Source organism: Apostichopus japonicus, chromosome 16 (assembly GCF_037975245.1).
Source record: "Apostichopus japonicus isolate 1M-3 chromosome 16, ASM3797524v1, whole genome shotgun sequence".
NCBI classification, from domain to species: Eukaryota; Metazoa; Echinodermata; class Holothuroidea; order Aspidochirotida; family Stichopodidae; genus Apostichopus; species Apostichopus japonicus.
In genome coordinates, this window is record NC_092576.1 from 41,701,443 (window position 1) to 41,725,402 (window position 23,960).

General features: G+C 35.3%; 3 protein-coding genes across 5 annotated transcripts in view; 1 reads left to right on the top strand and 2 right to left on the bottom strand.

Moving 5' to 3' along the window:
• The window catches only part of LOC139982433 (uncharacterized), a 32,903-nt gene extending 29,114 nt beyond the window's left edge, over positions 1–3,789 (bottom strand). For all 3 annotated transcript variants that reach the window (XM_071995293.1, XM_071995288.1, XM_071995289.1), the window contains exon 1: positions 3,225–3,789. The gene's annotated coding sequence lies outside the window, so the exon portion shown is untranslated. The remainder of the gene's footprint in view (positions 1–3,224) is intronic.
• A 3,018-nt stretch (positions 3,790–6,807) lies between these two features.
• The window catches only part of LOC139982653 (uncharacterized), a 30,980-nt gene continuing 13,827 nt past the window's right edge, over positions 6,808–23,960 (top strand). The window contains exon 1 of the mRNA XM_071995661.1: positions 6,808–7,238. The gene's annotated coding sequence lies outside the window, so the exon portion shown is untranslated. The remainder of the gene's footprint in view (positions 7,239–23,960) is intronic.
• Positions 9,210–23,294, bottom strand: LOC139983625 (uncharacterized). The gene is made up of 16 exons (XM_071997295.1): positions 22,751–23,294; positions 19,168–19,506; positions 17,858–18,160; positions 17,147–17,302; positions 16,718–16,745; positions 15,898–15,923; positions 15,530–15,566; positions 15,159–15,241; positions 13,544–13,714; positions 12,947–13,057; positions 12,303–12,475; positions 11,984–12,103; positions 11,357–11,468; positions 10,848–10,938; positions 10,540–10,621; positions 9,210–9,512 (listed from the first exon to the last, which is right to left on the bottom strand). Exons 1-16 carry the CDS (start codon positions 23,082–23,084, stop codon positions 9,393–9,395), a joined length of 2,286 nt encoding a protein of 761 aa, XP_071853396.1. The 5' UTR covers positions 23,085–23,294; the 3' UTR covers positions 9,210–9,392.

The following is a 23,960-nucleotide window of genomic DNA, read 5'->3' on the forward strand; positions in this document are numbered from 1 at the left end:
ACAGAGAGTTTTGATTTAACAATTTGTAAATATTTTGGAATAGAATTTAAGTAAGCCTTCATAGTGACATTTTACTTTCAATGTCTCAGTTCCTTAAATTCGTGCAATTGATAATCGACAGTTATGTTTCGTGTTTCAATTTGATAGGTTTATGTTCCACAGTCCAAACAGACACCGATTTTACTAAATTTAATTAGCCTACTGGAACACTTTTTTCCTTTTTTTGAGTGAATATGGAGACTTGCTGCTCACGAAAGTAATACCAAAAATATTTCATTTGTTTTTTAGCTTTATTGTAAGAATTAACTACTAGTATTGTGTGGTTATGCGATGTATGTTAATGTTTTGTAAAACAATGTGTGTACTCGTCTGATTCATATCAATACATAACCCCCCTTTTCCAACTCCCCCTGCGGTAAATTTATTATTGTTTAACGCTATGTAAATTATGGAGAAAATCAAGTTACTTTAATGATACAAACAAACAGCAAAAACGACCACCATCCGAAGACGCTAATGTTTGTGAAAGTTTTTGACAGAAAAATCCAACAAAAAGTCTCAAATATCCAATAACGACCTGCATTCCTAGCGTCATGGATGCATTATCAACATTTCAACAACCAGGTAATCTTTTTTTCTCACATATTCCGTTGAAATATAAGATCGAGATATAAATATACAAACCGCTACTTGCTAGAAAATATCACATTGTCGAGATAAATTGTAAACTTCATAGATGAAATGTCAAAAGTTAAGCCGTCAAATTTTGAAATTACTCGTTAACATTTATAACAACACGTCACATTTTACAGATAACATATCGGACTTTAAGATAAAACATCAAAGGGTTACTCTAGGATAATGCAATGTCAAGATAAAACGACGATCTTCACACACAACACGTTCAAATTTAAAAAAAAAATGAAACTTCTAAATTTCGAGATGAATCGACATAAATCTTCAAAATGTTTTGAAAAAAAAATCAAAATTGTCAGATAAGACGTCAACATTTTTGCGAAGATTGTAATCATTTTCTAATGTAACGCCTTTTTGTTCTCGACAACCGTCGCTCTGGCCAAACAGAAAAAAAAAATCCCTGGTGAAACAGAAGAAACGTTCACCATAGCTGATACCTCTTGCTATGAACCATTTTTTTTTATCATGATTTATCTTGTTAATAAAAACGTACATAACCATAAAACAATGACAGGTAGTGTCTTACTGCATAGATTACTAATGACACCAGTTTTCCATTTTCCTGCTGATTAACACCAAACCCACATTTATTGTATCGCTGTTAATAAATTGTTCATAATTATTCCGATTGTCCGTCATTTTCTACAATATTAAATAACTCTACATCATGTATAAGTGTTGTTAATAAGTTGATTTCCCGTTGAAAAATTGTTTCGTCGGTTTTACGTTACTTAATGTGAAATGATGTTTTTATGCCGCCTTGAAGTAAAGTAATATTTAAATTTAGGTATTTGTTACTGATTCGCTGCGAAGTTCCGAAAATCATCCTTCAGTTTTTATTGCAGTAGTTCAAAGTTGATCTGGTTTGGGGATTTTATCAGTAGCATGATAAAAATTAAGGCAGACAAAAAGAACAGTCAAATGAAAGTCTCATTGCGATGAAAAAATGAAAAGAAAAAAAGATAGACTTACTGCTTTACCTTTTGTTGAACTGGGCCCACATACTTAATGACATTGCATAGGCTGACGCTTAAGTCAGTAAAACGTAAAATAAGTATATATATTTGATTTTTTGTTGTTTATGAACTGAATCTGTTAAATTTTATCTCTGTGCGTGACTAACATGATATTCACTAAAGAAGGAAATTTGGAACCTGTGATGCCAATTTTCAAGTATATGTATCTTAAATATGAGTTTATCAGTAATAAATATATTCTTAACAGCATTGCTTCTGGCCAATCTATTCGTATCATAACGATTTGCTTTACGGAGGGAAGTACTAAGATAAATTTGAACAAGTAACAAACCTTGCTGTAATCACAATGTAACGCTATCCCGTCCCTTACGTGAAAATAGAAATATAGAAAGCTTGTAAGGTCCTTATAATGGAATTTTTCAAGCAAACTGTCTCGCCAAAACAACAAAAGAAACGGCCTTCCCCTTTAACGGTTACTCCCAATTCCTGTCTTTGCATTTAAGCAAAATTATCAAAAGGTATTTCCTAGTTGTCTTAGTCTTTAAACAAAAGCACATTTTTCACCCATGCAAGCTGTCATTTGCATCCCTTTTCCTGATCTAAAGTCTTTACTAAATAAAGTTGATGTATATAAGGACAATAAATTGTGATGTTTGATGTCCCACGTTAATCGATTCGTAAGCTATTAATCCCCTTTTTATTATTACTCTTACATTCCATATTTTACCTGTATTTTTTTAACTCATATTTTGGTTTAAAAAGTTGTTTAAGTCCATTTTTCGTACAAAATGCTGGAAATAATGAAATCATGCCAGACAAATTTTAGAATGAGCTATGCGCTGAGATGAAGTTAATTCAACTGCTCTCCTCATATTATTTCACATTCACGTTTTATAACTGTCAGATAAAACAACACATGTAATTGATTTTTATCATCAACATGGACGTTTTTCTTGTATAATCCCATTAAAACTAAACTAAGTAAACGTGGCTTTGCTCTGGTAACGGCTATTTTCTCTGAAGTCAGTGATGGAAATAATGTTGCTACCGTCAATGTCAGCTACATGGTTCCTGTCATACGCTTGAACAAGAACAGTGATTATTTGGACAACGTTCTTCGTCTAAGCATCACATTACTAGAATTAAACTATACTATGAATCATCATTTGTCAAAGTTAATAATGTATTCAATCATTTGAATGATGTTCAAATTGCTTAATTTTGTTCTTTTCAAACATTCCATCATACCGTCATATTACGCGGCCATTCACAGTGTAAGGAATTTAGTCAAATGAAGCCGTATGGCAACCCAATATATACCATGTGATTTAAACCTTATAAGATATTTTTTTCTTTTAGCATTCGTAATCGTAGCTACAACGTCATTATGATGACTTGTATATTATTATGATATTAAGTAATCATATTTTGGAAAATAAACGAGTAGTTATTTCTTTGAGATTTTCTCTTAAAAGTTACTATGATCGTTAACGATCTTCTTGGTGAGTTGTTATAGGTTTAAGGTTTAAGTTGGTGTAAAGTGTTACTAACCTTGAACATGCAGATGGTGCTCCACTAAAACATTCTCTAACCGTTTACATCGGTAGATACCTTCGTGGAGCACTGAGATGTTTGATATAAGTAATGTCCTGTTCTCTTCTATAGAAATAGTCTCTTCGAATGTGGTATCAACACGAACATTACCAACGAACAATATCTTGTCCTGAAAGATCCAGTCGGCTTTCCAGTCTGTACACCCTTCCAGTGATAATGACTGAGACTGGATCACATGATGGATGAAAACATTCGTGCAAGTCACACATGGAAGGGAGAAAGTTAAAAATCCAACAACGAAAGGCAACAACGGGATGTGTTGAAACATATCTGTACCTAACCCCTGTTACTGAGGGATAGAAGTGAGGGAACGTACTTACCTATAACTGCATCCTGTAAGAGAAATAAATTATGATATAGGCGTTGTTTACGTCATGATCTTGTTATCAAACGAATTCAAAACGGAAATTAAAATCTTTGCTTGGCTTGAATTCTGTTATGCTCTGTTGATCTTTCTGTTTCAGTTACGATCTATTTTTGTTAAGCGGTACTTACATTATGTTTATATAAATATCGCAACAAGGAAAATGATTAGGATTGTGACTTTATTAAGGTCCCTGTAGCCGTGGTGTATAAAGATATAGATGAGAATGACAATAAGACTTCTATTGGATTATTTCATCTATTCAATCCGTGAAAACTACAAGATATATATATATATATATATAAATTATCTATTAACGTACAAATATATCACAAAATAATAAATAAATCGCAAGAAGCACAAAACATACAAGTAGCACATAAAGACTATATAGAAAATGCAACGCAAACCTCAAAAACGCAACTCAAATAGTTTCTACAAATTACACATTTAAAACTTCATAAACCGCAATAGTTAAAATGTACCTTTTTAGTATCCTTTACTCCTAACGCAAATCCCGTGACAATGAAAGGTCACAGAGTATTGGCATGGGTTGTACTGTCTGCCACACCCTGGCACAAGTAACATGTCTAATATGAAGTATATAGCAGAACTCCGATCACATAACTGACCCTACGCAGATCTAGAACGCCAGCGAGCTCCCTGATCTCTCCATGCCACATGAAGGAACGACCAAACAGAAGGCATGGCCTCACACAATGAATACACACGAGACACACTCTCTTACAGTCCCTCTCCCCCGTCCCGAAGCAGCTATTTCATTCATGAACTAGATGCACAGCATCTGATATCAAACAATACTATTATATAGAAAATTTATTACGGGCAAGTTTACAATTGTTTATTTAAGATATAGCATTCAAAGTTAAAACGAGAAGGTGTCACTATAGCTTCCTTGCTAACACCGAGACTTTGACTTCTTGTTTCGAAATTGTTGGATAAAAAGTGCTTTCATAAACAACGTCTTCATTATCATTTAACTTTTCTTACGGATGCATTTATATATGACTTGTATGTACGATGTCATCGTCATCGCCATCGCCATCGCCATCGCCATCGCCATCGCCATCGCCATCGCCATCGCCATCGTCATCGTCATCGTCATCGTCATCGTCATCGTCATCGTCATCGTCATCGTCATCGTCATCGTCATCGTCATCGTCATCGTCATCATCATCATCATCATCATCATCATCATCATCATCATCATCATCATCATCATCATCATCATCATCATCATCAATCCACAAGTTAATAAGCTAAATAAGCTTAATAAGCTTAATAATAAAACTAAATAAAGAATGAAAAAAGCAGTGCAAAACTGACCTCTTTTCATACCCTAAACTCTTTTAATTTGAAATTTAGTGACGGAAAATTCCCATATGAAAACTACTCCTTCTAATACGGTGCGATATATGCAAGCATATGTGAGTTAATCAAACAGGGGTGGAAGGTGCTGGAGACTTCATGTCATGTTTGTGTTCAAGAATCTTTGAATGTCCCCCCTTACCAACAATGAGCAAAGCGGGTAAGCATAATTCCCCCCCCCCAAAAAAAAATAGTGCTCACGTACGCAGGCACCTCGATACCCGGGGACATGTTATTGCAGTGATTGTGATGTTGGTTTACAGGCACGATCCTCGCTGTGTGTGCGCGAGTCCCGGGTTTGATTCATCGTCAACCTTTTTTTTTTCCTTTTCTTGTTTTTCTTGCGTAGAAAATATGTCGATTGGCACGATTGTTAAACATGCAGCATTTGAATCTGTTGCATTGTAACTACTAAATAGGTTAAATTCGTTTTCATGTCTTCAAAAGCTATTGACGATCGGCTATAGGCAATTGCTATGATTACGTCATCTATTTCTCGTGTGGTATACCGATAGCTATTACCTATTAGCTGGAGGTCAACGTGTCGAAACTACATAGGCTGTGCTACAGTTACAGCATATGTACGAGCGGCCTGTTGGTGTAGAGGTACGGTATTCGCTTTGTGTGCGCAAAGTCCCGTGTTCGATTCCCCGTCAACAGTTTTTTCTTTCATTGTTTTTTTTTCTTTTGCATTATAACACTCAATAGGTAAAGTTTGTTTTCATGTTTTCACGGTCAATACATAGCTATAACCGTCAGTATATAGGCAATTGCGGTGATTACGTGATCGATTCCTTATGTCGAAGCTATCTAGTCGCCGGAGAAGGTGTATTACATGAAGATGATGTCTCGAAGGTACGTGTTAGGGGTAAATGCCCCCGCCCCGTTAAACTGTTTCCCTTCAAGTCCTAGGAGGCTAGAGTGAGCATTAATACCTGTAGATTGCGTCTATAAGGGACGACTTAGATGCTGATTTCGGTGATAATATATAAATATGTATAATGGGTTGTTAATAGATACACTAGGGTAGCCATTTCTACGGTCAAAAAATCGCTATTACCGATCTGCTATAGGCAATTGCTGTGATTACGTCATATATTTCTCGTGTGGTATAACGATAGCTGTTACCTATAAGCTGGAGGCCAACGTGCCGAAGCTACATAGGCTATGCTACCTCAATAGCGTTTGTACAAGCGGCCTGTTGGTGTAGAGGTGCGGTCTTCGTTCTGTGTGCGCGAGGTCCCGGGTTCGATTTCCCGTCAAAATGTTTTCTTTTAATTGTTTTTCCTCGCGTAGAAAATATTCCGATTTGCAAGATTGTTAAACATGCAACATTTGTATCTATTGCATTTGAACTACTCAAATAGATCACATTTGATTTCATGTTTTCACGGTCAATACATAGCTATAACCGACAGACTATAGGCAATTGCAGTGATTACGTGATATATTCCTCGTGTCGAAGCTATCTAGTCGTTTCCACAATTTGGCGTCTGGTGACTCCAAATGACCTTTGACCTCCAAAAAAACAAACAATATGATCTTTGTACTAAAAGCGTCACAACTATATCACAAAATATGACATTCGTCCAAGCTTCCCTTCTTGAGATATCGTGTTTACATGCAAGGCGCCACACAAATACACACACACACACTCGGATACAGGCATACAAACGGAGACTTTACGTCAATTGACCCAAATTTGACTCCATCACCTTTTTTATACCCCCCCCCCTCCTCCCATTACAGACCAACTAGTACCCTTAAATTGTGTACATCATGTATTTTTATGTCGATCAGTGATTTGGTACCATATAGAGCACCATAAGCTGGTTACAATATTTCATTACATACATATAAGGTGGAGGGGTGTAGGATAATCATACATTAACAAACACCGAGATTCTAAATCGAGATGTTGATTGAACTTTGACCATATTTAATGATAAATCAAAACGTAAGTCTTACATACACGTGACATGCAATACAAAAACACAGAATCACACCAAACCCAATGTAAACAATTAAAGAAGTATGTAAATATGCCCCCTGTCATATTTACAAGAATATAGACCCAGCATTTGTATATTGTACCCTCCATTTTAAAAGCAGTCACAGTGGAACGGCTTGGCAACTGTTTTTTGTGATCTCTAACAAAAACACTTTTCATACTGCTTTGAAGAGAATACTGTACAAAGGTAAGTACACCTTAACGTTGTTGTAACGGATCAGCTTAATTTATTTACAATTACCATGCATATGATATGCAATGTTAAGGACTTGTTTGTTCCCAAATAGAAGAAGAAAATAAAAAAAAAATAAGTGATTAGCAGACTATCCTTTAAAAAGCTGAGGAAAGTAAGTATTGGGCACATGTTACATGATCTGTTTATGATCTCCCTACAAGCATTAATCAACATTGAATGGTAAGCAAGTATTAACTTTTCCTTTCACTTTGTTCTGGCTTTAATAACAGCGACACTGTTACTTTCGATTTATGTCATGATTAAAGCAGGAATTAGGATCATGTTGAACCAACAGGAATTGGGGGATTTGGGTGAGTGATTGAGCAGCAGTTGGCAGTGTGCATTAAGGATTTGTTGTTGCATAAGTTTAACGCTACAAACATTATTTTGTAATTCATTAATATCAATACTTATTAGAATTACGAGCGTTGGAAATGTGGAAAGTTGAGGGTGAGGGGAGTAGGTGGGGGGATGAAGTGAGGGGTTAGCAGGAAAAGTGTCTGCGTTTGCCTAAATATCATTGTCAATCCAACAATGACGAAACGTTTATGAATCACAATTATTTAGGCTTCCACCGTCAACGTCAAATATGGCTTTTTTATGACAAAAAAAGTATATAATATCATGAAACAATATTTACATATAAGTGAACAACTTCAAGCAAAGCACTCTTATCTTCAGTTAAAGGAAATCTTAATAAATGAAAAGTAAACTGCTTTTCATGAGTAACTGAAGAAAAATCAAACGAAATATTTACATTTACATCCAAGCTTTCAATGAGAGCCATTATTCGTTAACTGCTATAAACGATACATGGATAAGTTACACGGTTTAAAGCACGTCGATGTAATCTTCGTAATGTTGTTGGTTTTATTTCCCAAGCAAAGATGAAAGTAGTTTCTACAAGTTGTATTGAAATGCCAATGATAATGTCAAAATAAAATACTTCAACAGTTTAGTCAATTCACACTTAACTATTAGGAAAAACAGGCATGCATTTCAAAGCGACATATGTTTATTACGTTTAACCCTTTGAGTGGCACACGTGAACACGGATGTTGATGTTACGAGGATAAGGTTACCACTGCGTCTTCTACGTTTACTTTCATTTAACAAGCTAAGCGAAAGTAATACAAGGAATTGCATTTAAATGTCAACGTTAATGATATTCTCTTCATTCGTTGCATGATAGATTGTAGTTAATCTACGTATACGTTAAGAATGAAATTGAAAATGCGTAGATAACTACAATCAATCTTCTTGGCAATTAAAAATGAATAAAATAAGATCTTAGCAATGCATCCATTTAACACACATCCCAATCCTCGTACCTTTCTTTATCCCCTCCACACACACCTCACACACACACACACACACCAATCGTTTTTGTTTTTAATTCCCATCTACGATATTTTAGTCTTTGGCGTTAGACCATACACTGTAATCCTTTGCCTTAAAAGCACTCAACATGTTTAGATAACTTGTTGTTCACTGCTAACTGCTGTATGAAAAAGCTAAAGTAATAGCTGCGCCATTTCCCCACTATTGTGAGATTGTAGACTATACTATATGGTACAAATATCTTTTATATTAAAAGTAAATAAACTCTTCTGCGGTTAATACTGATTTATCTTTGGTTCCATTGTATTGCCTCGCGTCTTTAATTCCAAAGGTCAATTTGAAGATCATATCGTTTGTCCTCTATAAACCTCTTTTAACAGAACCAAGCAGTACAAAATAAACCAACAGCTTAAAGTTCGTCCAGTAATGCTGCATAGTGTTAGTGTGTGGTGCGTATTGTAAATATGTATATATATATATATATATATATATATATATATACATATTTACAATTATTTATATATATATATATATTGTATATATATATATATATATATATATATATATATATTCGATAACTACAATGTAACATCACAAGTGCAGGACGCGACAATATTAAGTTAACGAGCCATAGATTGATGGACGCCTATCGTGTCAGACACTTAAGTACAAAATTATAAAATGGAGACCAATCCATTAAGCTGTTTAAATGTTCGTTATTAAATTTTGCAGCAGGATTTAATTCCTCACTATGAGACCTATGAACTACACGCTTTCAGCCAATGCGTTAAGAGTTCTTTCGTATGGGTTGAGATCCTCCATTTTCTCGTAATCAGTGCCCATCTCGCAATGTGACACTTCCGATTGGATCATCGATCCACATGTCTGAAAAAGATTTAAAGATAAATAACAGTAAATTACTGATGTCAGTGACTCATATGAATTTAAGATTAAAAGAATAAAACAGTCACATCAGATCACATATTATGTAAATAGCGTGCGCTGCTATCTTACATAGGTTGCATCATGCATTATTTACACTTGAAAACAAAACACACGTCAGGTTACACTGAACTTGCGTTTGCTTAACTAGCCTGAAAGAATTAATTTGTTAATTTAAGGTTTATAAAGAAATACAAAAATGTGATATTGAGGACTTCGACTACATACTTCAATGTGTTTTTTTTCCAGTTTGAACCAGTATTGAGAAGTTTAAAAGTGTTAGACGGGATTTGCCGTTTTAAAGGACGTTACTCAGGGGTGACTTCTTTATTTTCTTGGACCGTTGAAAGCATGAATATTATTTAAGATGTACTCTATTCCACCCATGATGTGAGAAACGTTGGGTTTGTACCCATGATGAAGATTCAGAGAAGTTAAGCTTAAACAACACATGTACTGATATATCATATGCTATGACAATATCATATATGACATTAGCGTAAAGACTATTTATTCCAAATTCTAAATAAGGGGTGTTTAACAAAATTTCGCTGGCGTCCTTCTGGGAGGGGGAATTAATAAAATCTTGTTCCGGTAAGCATGCTTATGTGTAAAATTATGCTAGAATTTCCGTCATTTTAACTTCATTACGTGCGTGTATTATACAATTTAGGCTATTTGTGGGATTATATGGAGGAGGATAGTGGAAAGTAGGAGGCACCTGTTCCCATTCTCCTAGTGGATACAGACCTCTGTATATTACATGTGATTCTAGGTATACAGAGGTATTTACTATCTCATTACCCCATGTAGAGAAGTTGTGTGTTATATTTTAGTCGACATTCCAGTACCATACGACTCACAAAAGTTTCATTTACTGAATCAAAAGTAAATTGGGCATAGAAATATTGCTCAGACGAAGATCTTTTGCGATTCATATCCTTCAGAAGACTTTGAAAAAAATGCTCACCTCCAAGAAAGAAGACCTGATTTTACTCATCTTTGGTCTTGAGGAGCAGTCTGTTGTCCAACAATCGAACAAAATATCGTTCCTATAGAGAAGATATATTAGCAAAGCATTTATTACAATGGTAACGTTTACCAATGAACTGTTAATTACTTACTAGAGTAGTAGTTTCGTATGATATCAAATAATTTACCATGGGTGTGATCTTGAAATTTTGAATAGGTAATTCTTTTTATTAGCGCCCACCCCCCCCCCCCCCAAAAATAAAAACAGTTATTATAACAATGGCTACACTACAATGGAAACCTTACCGTATCTCTTCATATTTTCTGGGCCAGTTCTCAAAGACGGTCTTTTGTGTTGTTGTCGATGTAGTATTTCCAAATGCAAATGGTGATGAACCTATACAAATTCAGGAACAAAATATATGCAATTGACAAACGATGTCCATGAAAATAATAAATATTATGACCATACATTCCATAGTCAGGACAAAGTAATTGTCCAGTCGGTGCTATATAGACTAACTGTAACGTACTATGAAGAACTGTTTAACGAGAACAAAATTTATTCTTTACTTGCGTTATTTATTTCAATAATTTCCCTGCTAATGCAGAATGAACATTGTCCAAGTGATAGCCAGATAGTTTATATAACAATGGCTTCAGTGTAATTGTACCATGAGTGTAAACATCTCTGAACTAACCTAATTATTGCACAAGTCTTCACCACTTCTTGTTTCTGTGTGAATTATTTACTATTCATTATGAATTTGATGTTGACTAGTTGTGGCATTGAAGTGTTGTTCAACTTGTCTTACCCGGTTGAAGTATTTCCCAAATCACAAGAGCGGTGTACCACACGTCACTTTCACAATTGTATTCGCTACGCGTAACAACTTCCGGTGGTGCATTGTACTCCGATAACTCATTCTGATGAAAAAATAATCGCAAGTCTAAAACAGTTCTAGTGGAAGGCTGTTGTGTTAGCCTTACATAATTCTTTTTTATTTTTTCTTGTACCACATTTTCACCCGATACACACAGAGAACACAGTTAGTTATGTAAATCTTAAAGTTTCGTACCGCAGAAAAGAACTGGATCGTACTATAAATCGGTAGCATGTGCTATTATGATTACAGTAAGAACTTAGGATATGTGTTTTTCCGACAAGTCTAGTTGTAGGGATTTGTTGGGATTACACATATTTCAGTTCTTACTGTAAACCTAGTAGTACATGCTACCGATTTATCAGATTTGTCAGCACAATCCAGTATTTACTGTGGTACAAAACTTTAAAGATTTACATTAGTAACTGTAATCTCTGTGTGATTCGGCTGCCATTTTAGACAGTCTTAGCTATTTTAAGGAACTTCTTAATCCATTTGAACAATCTTTTACCATTGATATCGCTCTGTACATTATTTGTAATGACTTCTAGATCTCACCTCATTCTTTTTAGTAATGATTGTGTGCCTTGCATCTTCCTTCAGACAGAAATCATACAGTTTACAAGCTCCTTGGACCGTCACCAAAATCTTCTTTGTGGAAAGTCCCGGATGTAGGAACTTAAAAAAAGACCCAAATGTAAAGTGTATCTGATCATTAAGAATAATAAAGTAGATAGAAAATACATGTAATCAGAAATTTCCATTAAAATAAATTTCATTAAAATTGTATTACGTAACCAGATAAAGTTCCTGTCGGAAAGGCAGTAAACTTAATACTGGGTATTAATAAACATCAAATGAAATAAGCTTGCAGTACCCCATAGGAGTGTATCAGCTCCATGCCTTCTAGTATCTCTATTACGTACTTCGCCGTTTCTACCGTTGTCATGACAACCTTCACACGATTCTCGGGGTCATTTCCGACTGTCTTATGCAAATGTTTGTCAAGTGTGGTACAGTTTAAGTGCGTTTGGAGCAGACATATTTGACCTGTAAAGAAGAAAATAGTACCCGTCTTTTTTGATACAATTTGTGAGCAAAGAAGTCTTGCTTTTGTTAGGCTCGTTTTCAAAGGTTCTTATAACTTACCTTATGTTGAAGTAACCAAGCAATTTCCCATATGAGGTATATTTTAAAGATGTTACAATATGATCGTGATGTTCATATGAACTTCTTGTATATATGCAGCGGTCCTACCAAAGAGGTTCGGAAAGCATTGTAAACATTTGATTCGGGTTATTGTCATTGAATGCAAACTTATTTTGCCAGACATGATTAAATTGTGATATACTTTTTTTTTTAAATTTTAGTATTAAACTTAGAACAATATATGGAACAGATAATTTCTTTTGTAAGCAATATAGGCAGGCAAATATTACTCCAATGCGATACAATTTTAATTGTCATTTATGCTTATAATATTTATACGATCGTGTTAGTTCGTTCCTTATTGAGCAGCACCTTTATCGACACAGATGCCCTCCACAGGTACAATACATTTGTTTTCAGGTACATCTAATATTCTCTTCACAAAGTCGTCCCAATTTCTTTCTTTGAGTTGAGAGAGCTTATCTGAAAAATAAACACATGATTTTCTTGTTAAACCATAGCAAAACGTATTAATAGTTAAATGTTAATTTGAATACTATTGTATAATAACACTGCATCGTTGCAGACAGTTCTTGGAACAGCCTGTACGGATTCGAAACAGTATCGGCTTAAAAAAAAAAAACAGAGGTTCTTCGAGGTAACATTAGTGGTCAATGAAACGTCTGGAAGGTGAGAACATGTGTCCTGTTGTTTTATATAATCTTCTTCAAAACACCGATCGTTCAACAGTAGGCCCAACAATGAAAGATTGCATAATGTTCGAAAATTTGTGTGCAATGTCGAATGTTTGTTAATTTCTCGTGACCAAGTCGACCAACATTGTAGTATATTTAAGGAAAAAAATCCACGACATTAGCACTGCTCCAATCCTAAGTATATTGTTTAACAGTAGGAGGGACATTGTGTTAGTATGAATGAAAATTTGAAACATGAATGAAAACATTTTACCGCTTAATGTTGTAACCACGACACATGTTTTTGCTCCCGATGAGAGATTGATTGTTCCCATCCACCTGGTATATATCACTCCTATCTTTATTTGACATATCAGCCGCAGGTCCTCAGAATTGATCATTTTCCCTCGCATCATTGTATTTCGCACAGGTAAATCATATGTCTCTGTCAAATTATAACATAATATAGTACATGAATAATGTTCCAGGAGCTGCAGTTGACTTTTAGAGAAATCCATTGGAAGTCTGACTTGTGTCACTTAACACAGAAATACTGAAAGTGTGGTGGTCTAACTTTAAAAGCAATGTGGCCAGATTTGCATACTATGCTAGCTATCTCGCGATTTGTTGGCCACCATAAGACCAGTTTGTAAAATAAATACGATCATTTTCAACAATATTAATGCTACTTAAAGTTCATGAAAATGAATAAAGTGCATCTGTAATTGATATCTGCGTCTGTGGAGAGTCAATATGGTTTCAACATTATGGGTGAATCGTTCAATTTCGATCATTTGTGAAGTCATAGTCTTGCTTGTAACTTTTGAAGGTTAATTACAAACTATTTGAAAGAACAAAGCGGTTTAGCAAAGAAAAGAAAGAAAGAAAGAAAAATCATCCAATCGTTGCCTAAGTTTTGTCTTAATATTCTATATCTCTTTGAACTTCTCTTCTCAAACAACTTTAACCGGGGAGTTGTAGTTCCATAACAACTCCCTGCTTTAACCATTACCAATCTGCCAACGGCATCCTGGAATAAGCTCTCTACAATTATATGATTTCGGTAAGTAGTTTAAATTTACGACATGTGGAAACTTTCCACTTTCAACTACCGCAAAGTAATTTGCAAAAGTGAACATATCATGGCTTAAAAAGTAACATACTAAGTGTTTATTCTACGTTAGGCTGCGTAAAAGACATATTTATCTTTACGTTCAGATGGCATAAATAAGTGACCTCATGGGTTGAGGGGATAAGGCGCAGCAATTCAAAACGCGGCAATGGGCTAATAGAGTCAATGGCGATCAAGAAGAAAACCATGGATGCATTCGGTAACTCAATCTTGCGATTCATTAGTGCTGATTCATGAAACCAGTAGGACAATCCGCTCCGGAGTCTACTTTATACTTGCACATCGGTGAGTGCAAGACTTTTGTAAGCGTTGGTACAATATGTATTCAATATAAATAATAACGTATGAACTGCGCAAAGCATGTAGCACACAATGGTAACATAATGTTTACACTCTCTCTTTAACAAATTTACAGGCACTTCGATAATTGATATCATAAGCAATCAAACTACTTTAAACTAGAACTTATCTTGAAACATTTAGTTATTTATTAATTGACTACGTGCGTTTGCTGAACATTAGACCTGTTTCAACTTGTTGAACCCTTCAGCACTCGTTTCAAACCATATCAATATGTTACTGGTTACTATAACATTGAGTAGTTAATATTACTCTGTATTATAATTTATTTGACCTTAATGCACTATAGGAAACTGATTAATGTTCTACAGTCCTTGTACTAGTGTATAAAATATATTAATATGATATATTAGTGTCAACAAGTACTCAATAGCCGATATGATATAGCAGTAATTACCTTCAAACTGTGAATTTCCACCTTCATCGACAGACAAATAGTTATCGTCTTTGTCATTACAAGGCACATTTGGTAGCTGTAAACTGAATGACGAATATAACTTAACGTAAGACTAGAAATTGTAACCTTCACTAAACGTCATGTTACATGTTACAGACAAACTTTTGCAAAAATAACAAAGGCGTAGTTCCATAATATATGAATATGTACAAGCCTAGGGGTATGTATAGTAGGGTAGACCTACCACATCCCTATTTCATATTGTGTGTCACTTCGGTTAGAAGTGGACACATGTTTGGTGTTTATAAGTGGATACAGCCCCTCCCTTTACTATGCTTTAGCAGTTACACATTCATTCATCATCAACTTACCGATGGATACTGCGGTACCTTTCGGACATAGGCCTGCCTAAAGGAAAAGAATAACCCTTAAACTGTGACAGAAATACAGTTACAAGAAGAATTTTGCTGAAATGGTTGATCTGTTATAAAACAACCAGATACACAAGGATTATGTTGATTTTACAATAAGATTACTTTTACTGAAAGTAGAAAATCAACCGTGGTACCTTAAGACCATTATTTTAATGATATGTAAAATAATATTTTGTAAAATTAAGTGGGCCTGACGTTTCAATCCTAGCAGGATCGTCTTCAGCAACTGAATGGAATTCAGCAGTTTGCTAACGGTTTTCGTTTAATTTTGTAAAATAGTATGAACACATTTAACTCAAAGATACCTGTTTCAAACGACGAGTGTTGAATTCTGAAAATATGAACAGAAAATGGATTCAGCTATTACAATTTAGTTAATATGTGAGATATAGGAATGTACATTGTACTGTACTGTTATGTAAACATATGGTTGTCAAGTTTATTTTTAAACCATGTTGGACTCTGCAAGGTAAACAATATAGTCAGTTACGGTCACACCGCCACATTTCTGATGATAAAGGATTGAAGGAGGACAGTGCAAGTTTGACAACTTATGGACTTGAAAGGAGTTGCTGTTTAGGATTATTTTCAAAGCATTACTTTCCCACGAAAGTAATTCCATGAAAACATTGGTCGAACGCAGGCTCTGGCAGATATATTGACTTGTAAATTAGGTTTTATTCTGGTGTAAACATTTTACTATAGGAATCCGATTACGCAAAGTCTTTTGACAGAGCAAGACGTCGCATGACACATTTCGTAAATACCCTTTAGTCATTAATGTTGCTGTAAGAGGCTGTCGTGCGTCAAACAAAAGTTCCCTGTACGTGTAGACCACATTGATTCTCATTAGGCCCCCTATATGTGCCCATGCATGCGCTTGGGTAAAATATTGAACTGATTGTTGCACGTGTAAAGAAAGGATCTCCATAGTTGCAACATATGACGTCAGAGGTATTAAAGATACTAGTTCATTGCTTAACATTTTCCATTGTATTTGTATCAGAAGAGAAAAACATTACTTTTTATTTTTGTTTCTAAAATTTCTGGTAGTCCTAAATGCGTTAATATAACCTCCAAATTATCGCAATGATATGCGATACGTTCTGCAAATGACCAAATTACCGAAATATTGCCTCCTGTTTACGAGAACCTGAGAAAAATAGGAATAAAAGAGATTAAATATTGGGCACATGCTTAGTTGAGTATGGGATATAATGAACTTGACAGATCAATATACGGCATACTTATCATTGGCATTTAAACCAATGATGTTGCTCTCTTGCAGTTCGCACAGTACTATTTGTGAAGGAAATTGGAATGGGAAATAGGGAAGACTATTAAAGTGAGAACAACAAATATAAATATTTGAAATATGCCTGGTAGAATTATTAACAAACCCCAAAATGACATATTATCTTACATTCAAAATTATATTCTTATTGTGACGTTTCTATATAAAAGGCACACGACTAACTGTCAAGACAAATACATATGCATACATTTAATCAATATTTATGTATAAAATAAATGTATATATAAACATTTACTTACTATAACTTTTCCAGATAAGGAGAGCAGCAAAAATTGCAACAACTGCAACTATTACACTTGTCGTGGAAACCCCGATAATTAGAGAATGATTCAACTCTGTCGAGTTTTCAGAAGATGAGACTTCTTCATTGTCTTTCCATACTCGAGTCATTGGTTCTAAATAGAACAAAAGAGTTCAAAAGAAACATGAATTTAAGCAAGGAATTGACCCGTCCATAAGATAAAGATACATGTGGGATTCTACAGTTCGTAGAAATCCTTTTTACTGATGTTGCATAGCTTAACCAATGTCCTTGTCATGATCTCTGCCAGTGTTACAAAGTTTGGATTGTTGTTGCTTTTTATTCGAAGTGTTCATGTAGTGTTATCAGATAAATGAACTTGTCGTCAAACATATTCTTGACAATAAAAAAGGCTATAGTCTCATTAAATTGTTTCTTTCCATAAAGCAACGTAATTGCAGTATGATTACAAGCATCTCTTACCTATACATGTGAATACCAGGTGGTACTGCTAGGCCTGGGTCACAGTGTTGTTTCGAAAAAGGTAAACAAATACATTCCAGAATCGTAAGGGAAGTGAATCTTAAAAATTGCGTTACTTTGTGAGGCGAGACGAGCCATCACTTTCAGTTCTCTTGAAATGAAAGGAAACTGCAAATTTGACGTTAAACTAGCAAATATATTTATTTTAAAATGAATATACCACCACCTTCTTTTATAATCTCAAAAGTTGCATTGAGACGTTGATCCCGAAATCCGTTGACGACACACGTGACATTACCAACTTCTCTTTCATATCCGAATATCAATTTTGTCTTAAATGTGTATAAATTATCTCCAATGTTGATCCGTTTTGATAAAATCTTTGCTTTGACGAGATTAGTACTCTGATTATCTACGAGCCAGGTCATGTTGAGGTCAGGTCGCGTCCCGTTGACCTGACATACTGCCAACACAGTTGCGCTTTCATTTGTGATATTCAAGTCAATTGTCAAACCGGCAACAGTAACATCTGGTGACAAGAGATTATTAATACCTGATCATTCATATAGAGCACAAAGTAAAACCAAAATAAGGATACTAACCCTCACACTTGTAAGGTGAATTTGTGCAAAGGTTTCATACTCGTACTCATAGCAAAGTCTAATTCGGATCCTGTCCAGCTTTTCGCCGGTCGATATATTCCACTATTACGAGAGAGGTGTTTTGTATTTGTGTAGAAACCAGACAGTCATTTATTTTTCTTAAATCAGTTTGAGAAGGACACGTCACATCTCTAACCTATTTTAATTATTGAATTAATATAATTTACATTATTATTAACCCCTTACCCATGCCGACTTTTTACCATTGTTAAAGTTGACGCCAATAAAATAAATACTGGTATAGTCCAAGTATAACAGACCGTCGACGAGTGGAACTTGATCCACTTCTATCCTACTTCTATCCCATTCCTATCCTACTTCTATCCTATTTCTATCCTACTTCTATCCTACTTATATTCTATCCTACTTCTATCCTACTTCTATACTTGTAATCCATTTCCATACCATTTATACTCGTACTACAAATCTATTAAAATAAATGTAACCCAAGAACGATTTAACGAATCTAACAGTTATAATGATGGACATTGTAAATATGACTGGGCCGACCTTAATAATGTAGTGATAAATTAAAATTATAGTTTAATTTTTTCACCTTTATTATTGACAGATTATTGTTTAATTCTTCTCACCACAGTTCATTACCGTGACCTTGCTTGGGCAAGTTCACAACTTTGTCATGGTGTAATTGGAATTAAATCGTGAGAGTTGAGACCCATGCCGAATCATTTATACACACTTAGCCATTATCAAGAACACATTTGGCATCACATTTATGCGATCGTCATCAATGCAATTGTCATCAATCATCAATTGTGACTTTCAGGAGATAAATGGAAAGCATTCAGCATTTCCCTTCTGGAAAATACTAAATGATGTTTATTGTGAGTTTGAGTATTGACCCTAAACTTACAGTTTGTCCGATATTCTCTGACAATCGTCTGGTTCGGTTGTTTCTCTCCCCAAATACTATAACAACTAATGTTACCATGTGGTTTATCTGGATCAGGTCGGATGATTATGGATGAATTGGAATCATATGTCAAGTTGTCAGCTTTGAGAAAGACATCCTCACTTATGGTTGAACTATTGGACTTTATCGATGGATTGTCACCATTGATCAGCCACGTGAGTCTAGCTTGTGGTCTTGCGCCGCTTGCGAAGCACTGCGCGTCTATGACATCCCCAATTTCTATGTAGATAACATCTTGTGAGAAATCACCATCGATGGCCAAACCAAGCACTGGAACAACTGCAAGCAGGAAAAATTTTAAAGCAAAAAAGCTCATGAAACACATTCTGAAAAATCATTTATTATCAATATTCCATGAGAATGTAAACACTGCATGATGAGTGTGTTTTTTTTCTTCGAGAAAGCTTTCTTTTACACCCCCAAAGCCATGTCTGCTGTGCCTCAGCTTTCAACACCTTCCGAAACAGAAAGTAAAATAGGTCTGACAATGCAACCTTTGCATCAGATGGAATTTGGTATTATCAATGTTCATTTTAGAAGAAAAACAAACCGTGAAAATCCCTTAAGAAAAAAACTTGACGTTTGTCAGTAATCTGAGTGACTTTTGAAGGTGAGAAGTGATGGACATGGGTGTCTAGCTGCTTTACTCTGCTGGAATCAAATTGTTTCTGTCAGGCACACAGATGCAGGACGGTATCATCGTACACATTAGTAGTCTTTGGACCCTTTCTTTAAACTAATGTACTTCTCAAGGTTTTCCTCTGAACAACGAACTGTGCATACTAGGCGTTACTAGGCGGGTGTGGGCGGGCGGTGCGGGAGCCAGGTGCCTTGGCAACAGTAAGGTCTATTCACAAGCACCAAAAACAAATAAGCACTCAACTAACGATGTTGATATCGGCATGTGACGTTCATTCACTAGTAAACCATGGGATTCCCATATACTCTTAAAGGTCTTATAAACATCAAAGCCATATTGCATCTGCTGACGACAGTACAGTTTACAGCCATTTGAAGGTTGCTCGCGCCTTCTTAGTAAACCCCAAAACAATGACTCACAAAAGGGTGCCGACTTTATATATAGTATCGAGGTTTCGACGAAATCCTGATCTTATTGTCAAAATATCTTTCATTTTTAAATATAGAACACTTTATGCACTATATTACCTCGAATTTTGTGAAAAAAAGATATACTAGTTGAAACGCATTACAACTCTCGGGTATTTAACCGCTGCTCACAAATTGTTTTTACATTTTGATAAAAAAAAATCCTAGCGTGTTCAATTTTTTTTTACAATCTTACGTTAGGCCCTTAACTAAATACATAGGGCAAACGACCCAACCGCGGTCTATATCTTTCCTTATGTTTACTTTGATTAGACCGAAATGTTGGGGAGGTGCCTTTAAATAAATGTTTGAGCTCCATTTGGTTTCTATGGTACTCCCAGTTGGAAGGCCAAAGACACTTTATGGAGGGGCACCAATAGTTAAAGGAGGGGCACAATACTTATGTGATATTACTTGTAAAGCTTTTGGGTGGGGTGGATAACACAATTTCGAACGTAGAGGGGCATGTTCCCTTGGTCCAGTCTGGCTACCGGACTGTCGGGGAGCTGTTTATACTCAAATGGAGTCATATAGCCACATTAGACAAATGCTCAGTGAATGGTAAAGACTGATATACACTGCAAATCGACTTGATCATGTTGAGGTAAAACATTTTATCGAACATTTTTGAGGCAATTAAGTCTACAAAAGCTGAAGCTCAGTAAAAGATATTCGAAAATTACGGCATTTTTAAATTGAAAGGTACCCCACATTAATGAGACAATAATATGCCATTATTGCTGTGTATAAGTTAACAGTGCAGGTGCTTGGAAATAGAACTTCCAAAAATGTATTTCTCTGCATTCTTTCTGATTGTTTTCAATGGACGCATCAGATAGTCCAAGTATACATACTTACATACTTGTAAAATAAAAGTCAACATGTAAGAAGAAATATATTGCCTCTCTCAAAATATCCAACTTCAACCCACCCCCCCCCCCCCTCTCCCCAAATGAAATGGTCATTGGCTTTCAATGAAAGGATAGGCCTACATACTTATGTTGCTTTAATACAACGATGACTTCATATTTATACTACTTTTTAAGCAATTTCTTACAATCTGGAAAGTAAGAAGGGCATTTCATTTCCTAACTGTAATACTGTACGTAAACTCTACGTAGGTTAAAACTGTTGGGTGACCTGTTGATCTTCAATTTGCTGCAAGTGACAAGCAAGAAGTGGCTTCTATGTATACATTTTTGTGTCACCAGAGCCCGAAGCAAGGTTAGGCTTGGTCGTACGCGGATGTTCTACTTATTGCTAATTTCAATTGTTAAACCGGGGCACTCCTTGAAGCGGCCATGTTTCATCTCACCAGTTCCCATTGTAAAGTTACATTGTTTTTGGTTTCATTATACTTGATATGTCTGTTAAAATATACCGGTAAACTATTGTTCTAAAAACACTGTTTGCTTTGAAAGGTCAATTATGTTATTAAATAATGGATGAATGTGCTCTTGTGTTCGAAAAGTGCTTTACTTTCGATATAACAATATTACTATTGTTATTTCTTTGCCGTCATATTGTTTCAGTTCAATGGTATTTCATTCAACTTGGTTAAGTGTTTCAAAACTCGATAAATATTACGATCAACGGTGGTACTGTCAGGTGAACTTAAAGGGTATGATGGATTTTAAACATTGTATGCTGTTTGGGAGATCTGTAAAAATTGAACTCATTCAAACGTAGTCATGGTTTAGATTTGACTTTCTTTAAACAACATTTTGCGTCCTTTTCTATGGTTTTTCTCAACCTCACTGATTCCACGATGCCATAACGAAATACATAACTAGCTTATCTTTTCAAATCTTACTTCAAATGGTGGCATTAAAGTCGAAAAAGTTACAATTTTCAACTTTGTTTTCCTTGAAGATATTTTCCGTTGGGATCCAAATAAACCTCGCCCATCATATGAATATTTAAAAGCTTCGAACGTCGATGGCCAATACGTTATACAACACCATGCTTGATTTGGGTAGATTGTTTATGGCAGTTGTACCAGGGAGCTGTTAGAGTCCAGCTCGCTGGTTGTACCAAGTTACCAACTCGACGTTTTGAATCAGACTTTAGCAACGGCTCATAACTAAGCCTGCATCTTTGATTGGTTGAATTCAAACTAGTGGGTTGGGGAACTGTGTGCGATGAATATTAAATGTGTAATTTGTCGGAGGATACTTTTCTCATTATCTGCAAATGTCCTTAATTACTCGCCAATTAACGCTTTTGGAAAGAAAAAAAACTTGGATAATATCCTAGTTTGCTGTTGTGTGATTGATATATGTAAAAAACTCGATGGACTTGTCAAAAAAAGTGGAAAACGGCGACAAAACGCAAAATGCTGCTTTAAGTGAATGTGATGTTAAGTATATCATTCTTTCAACACTGTTAGGAGAGACATGTTGTAGATGTTACTAACCTTCAACTTCCAGTTGATGTACCACCGAAACGTTTCCCGACTGTTCGCACCTGTAGACTCCTTCGTGGATGACTGATACATTTCTTATCAATAGTGTGTTCGCTACTATTTCGATCGTTTCTTTGAATTTTCCGTTCAGTGGAACATTATGATATACCACCATGTTATCTTCAAACATCCAGTCGTTATTAACATTCGAGCCGTAAGAACATTCCAGCGATACTGAATGTCCCTTAATCACAGTATGATTGAATGTTTTCATGCTCGTCACGCATGAAACGGAGACACATACTATTCCCAAACGAACTATCATCCATGAGATTAAGCCCCACATGTTTGTATCATATATCTGTTAGTTTAGCGTCGAAAGTTTGCAAACCAGATTTAGAAGTAGAAAATCTATAACTGGATGTACGGATAACTTGAATGTTAATGTATGGATTGTTGACGAAAGGATATAATAGAACCAACTTATCAACAGAAAGTGAAAGACCTGGTTTTACCTTTGTGAACCATTACCTCGCAGAGCTATTGATTGACTTTAAACCTCTTTTTTTCTAATCCCTGTGCATATTCTGCGGGATTTCACTATTTAGTTATCTTTCCTCCAACAATGACATAACCCAAGGAAATTGAATATCTTTGGTCATAAGAATTCGACTTAAACAACGGTAAAGCAGAGCTAGTGTGCACATTGTTGCTTAACATATTTGGTTTAATAAATAACATTTTGATGGTATACACGAAATTAATGATTGCATGAAATTATTAAATATAAACTATCAAATATGCAAATTAAAAAGTGATTGAACTGCCCTCTAAATATGTTTAGAAAGATGTATATTAAAAGATATGACAAACTCAAAAAATTTACTAGTTGGATTCACCGCGTTGAGGTCACAAGAATTAAAAGAGAAAAATATCGCTGAATCCGTTTTATTGTATGATTTGAAGTTACTGCCTTTCTTTTCTTAATAAATCCACTAGCTTCCTGAAGATAATGATGGTGTATGCTTAACTGAGTGATCAAGGATAAAAAATAACTGACCTGAGATCAATGATCAACACATTTAAGGTACCTGTACTTAAACAGAGGTGACCGGTCTTACTTTCTATGAACAATGAGTTATTCGATGATCGCTTTATGTTAAGCTTCCTTTCAATTGTGGAGAAAGCAAATGTGAAATTGCTTTGAATCGTATAGTAAAAA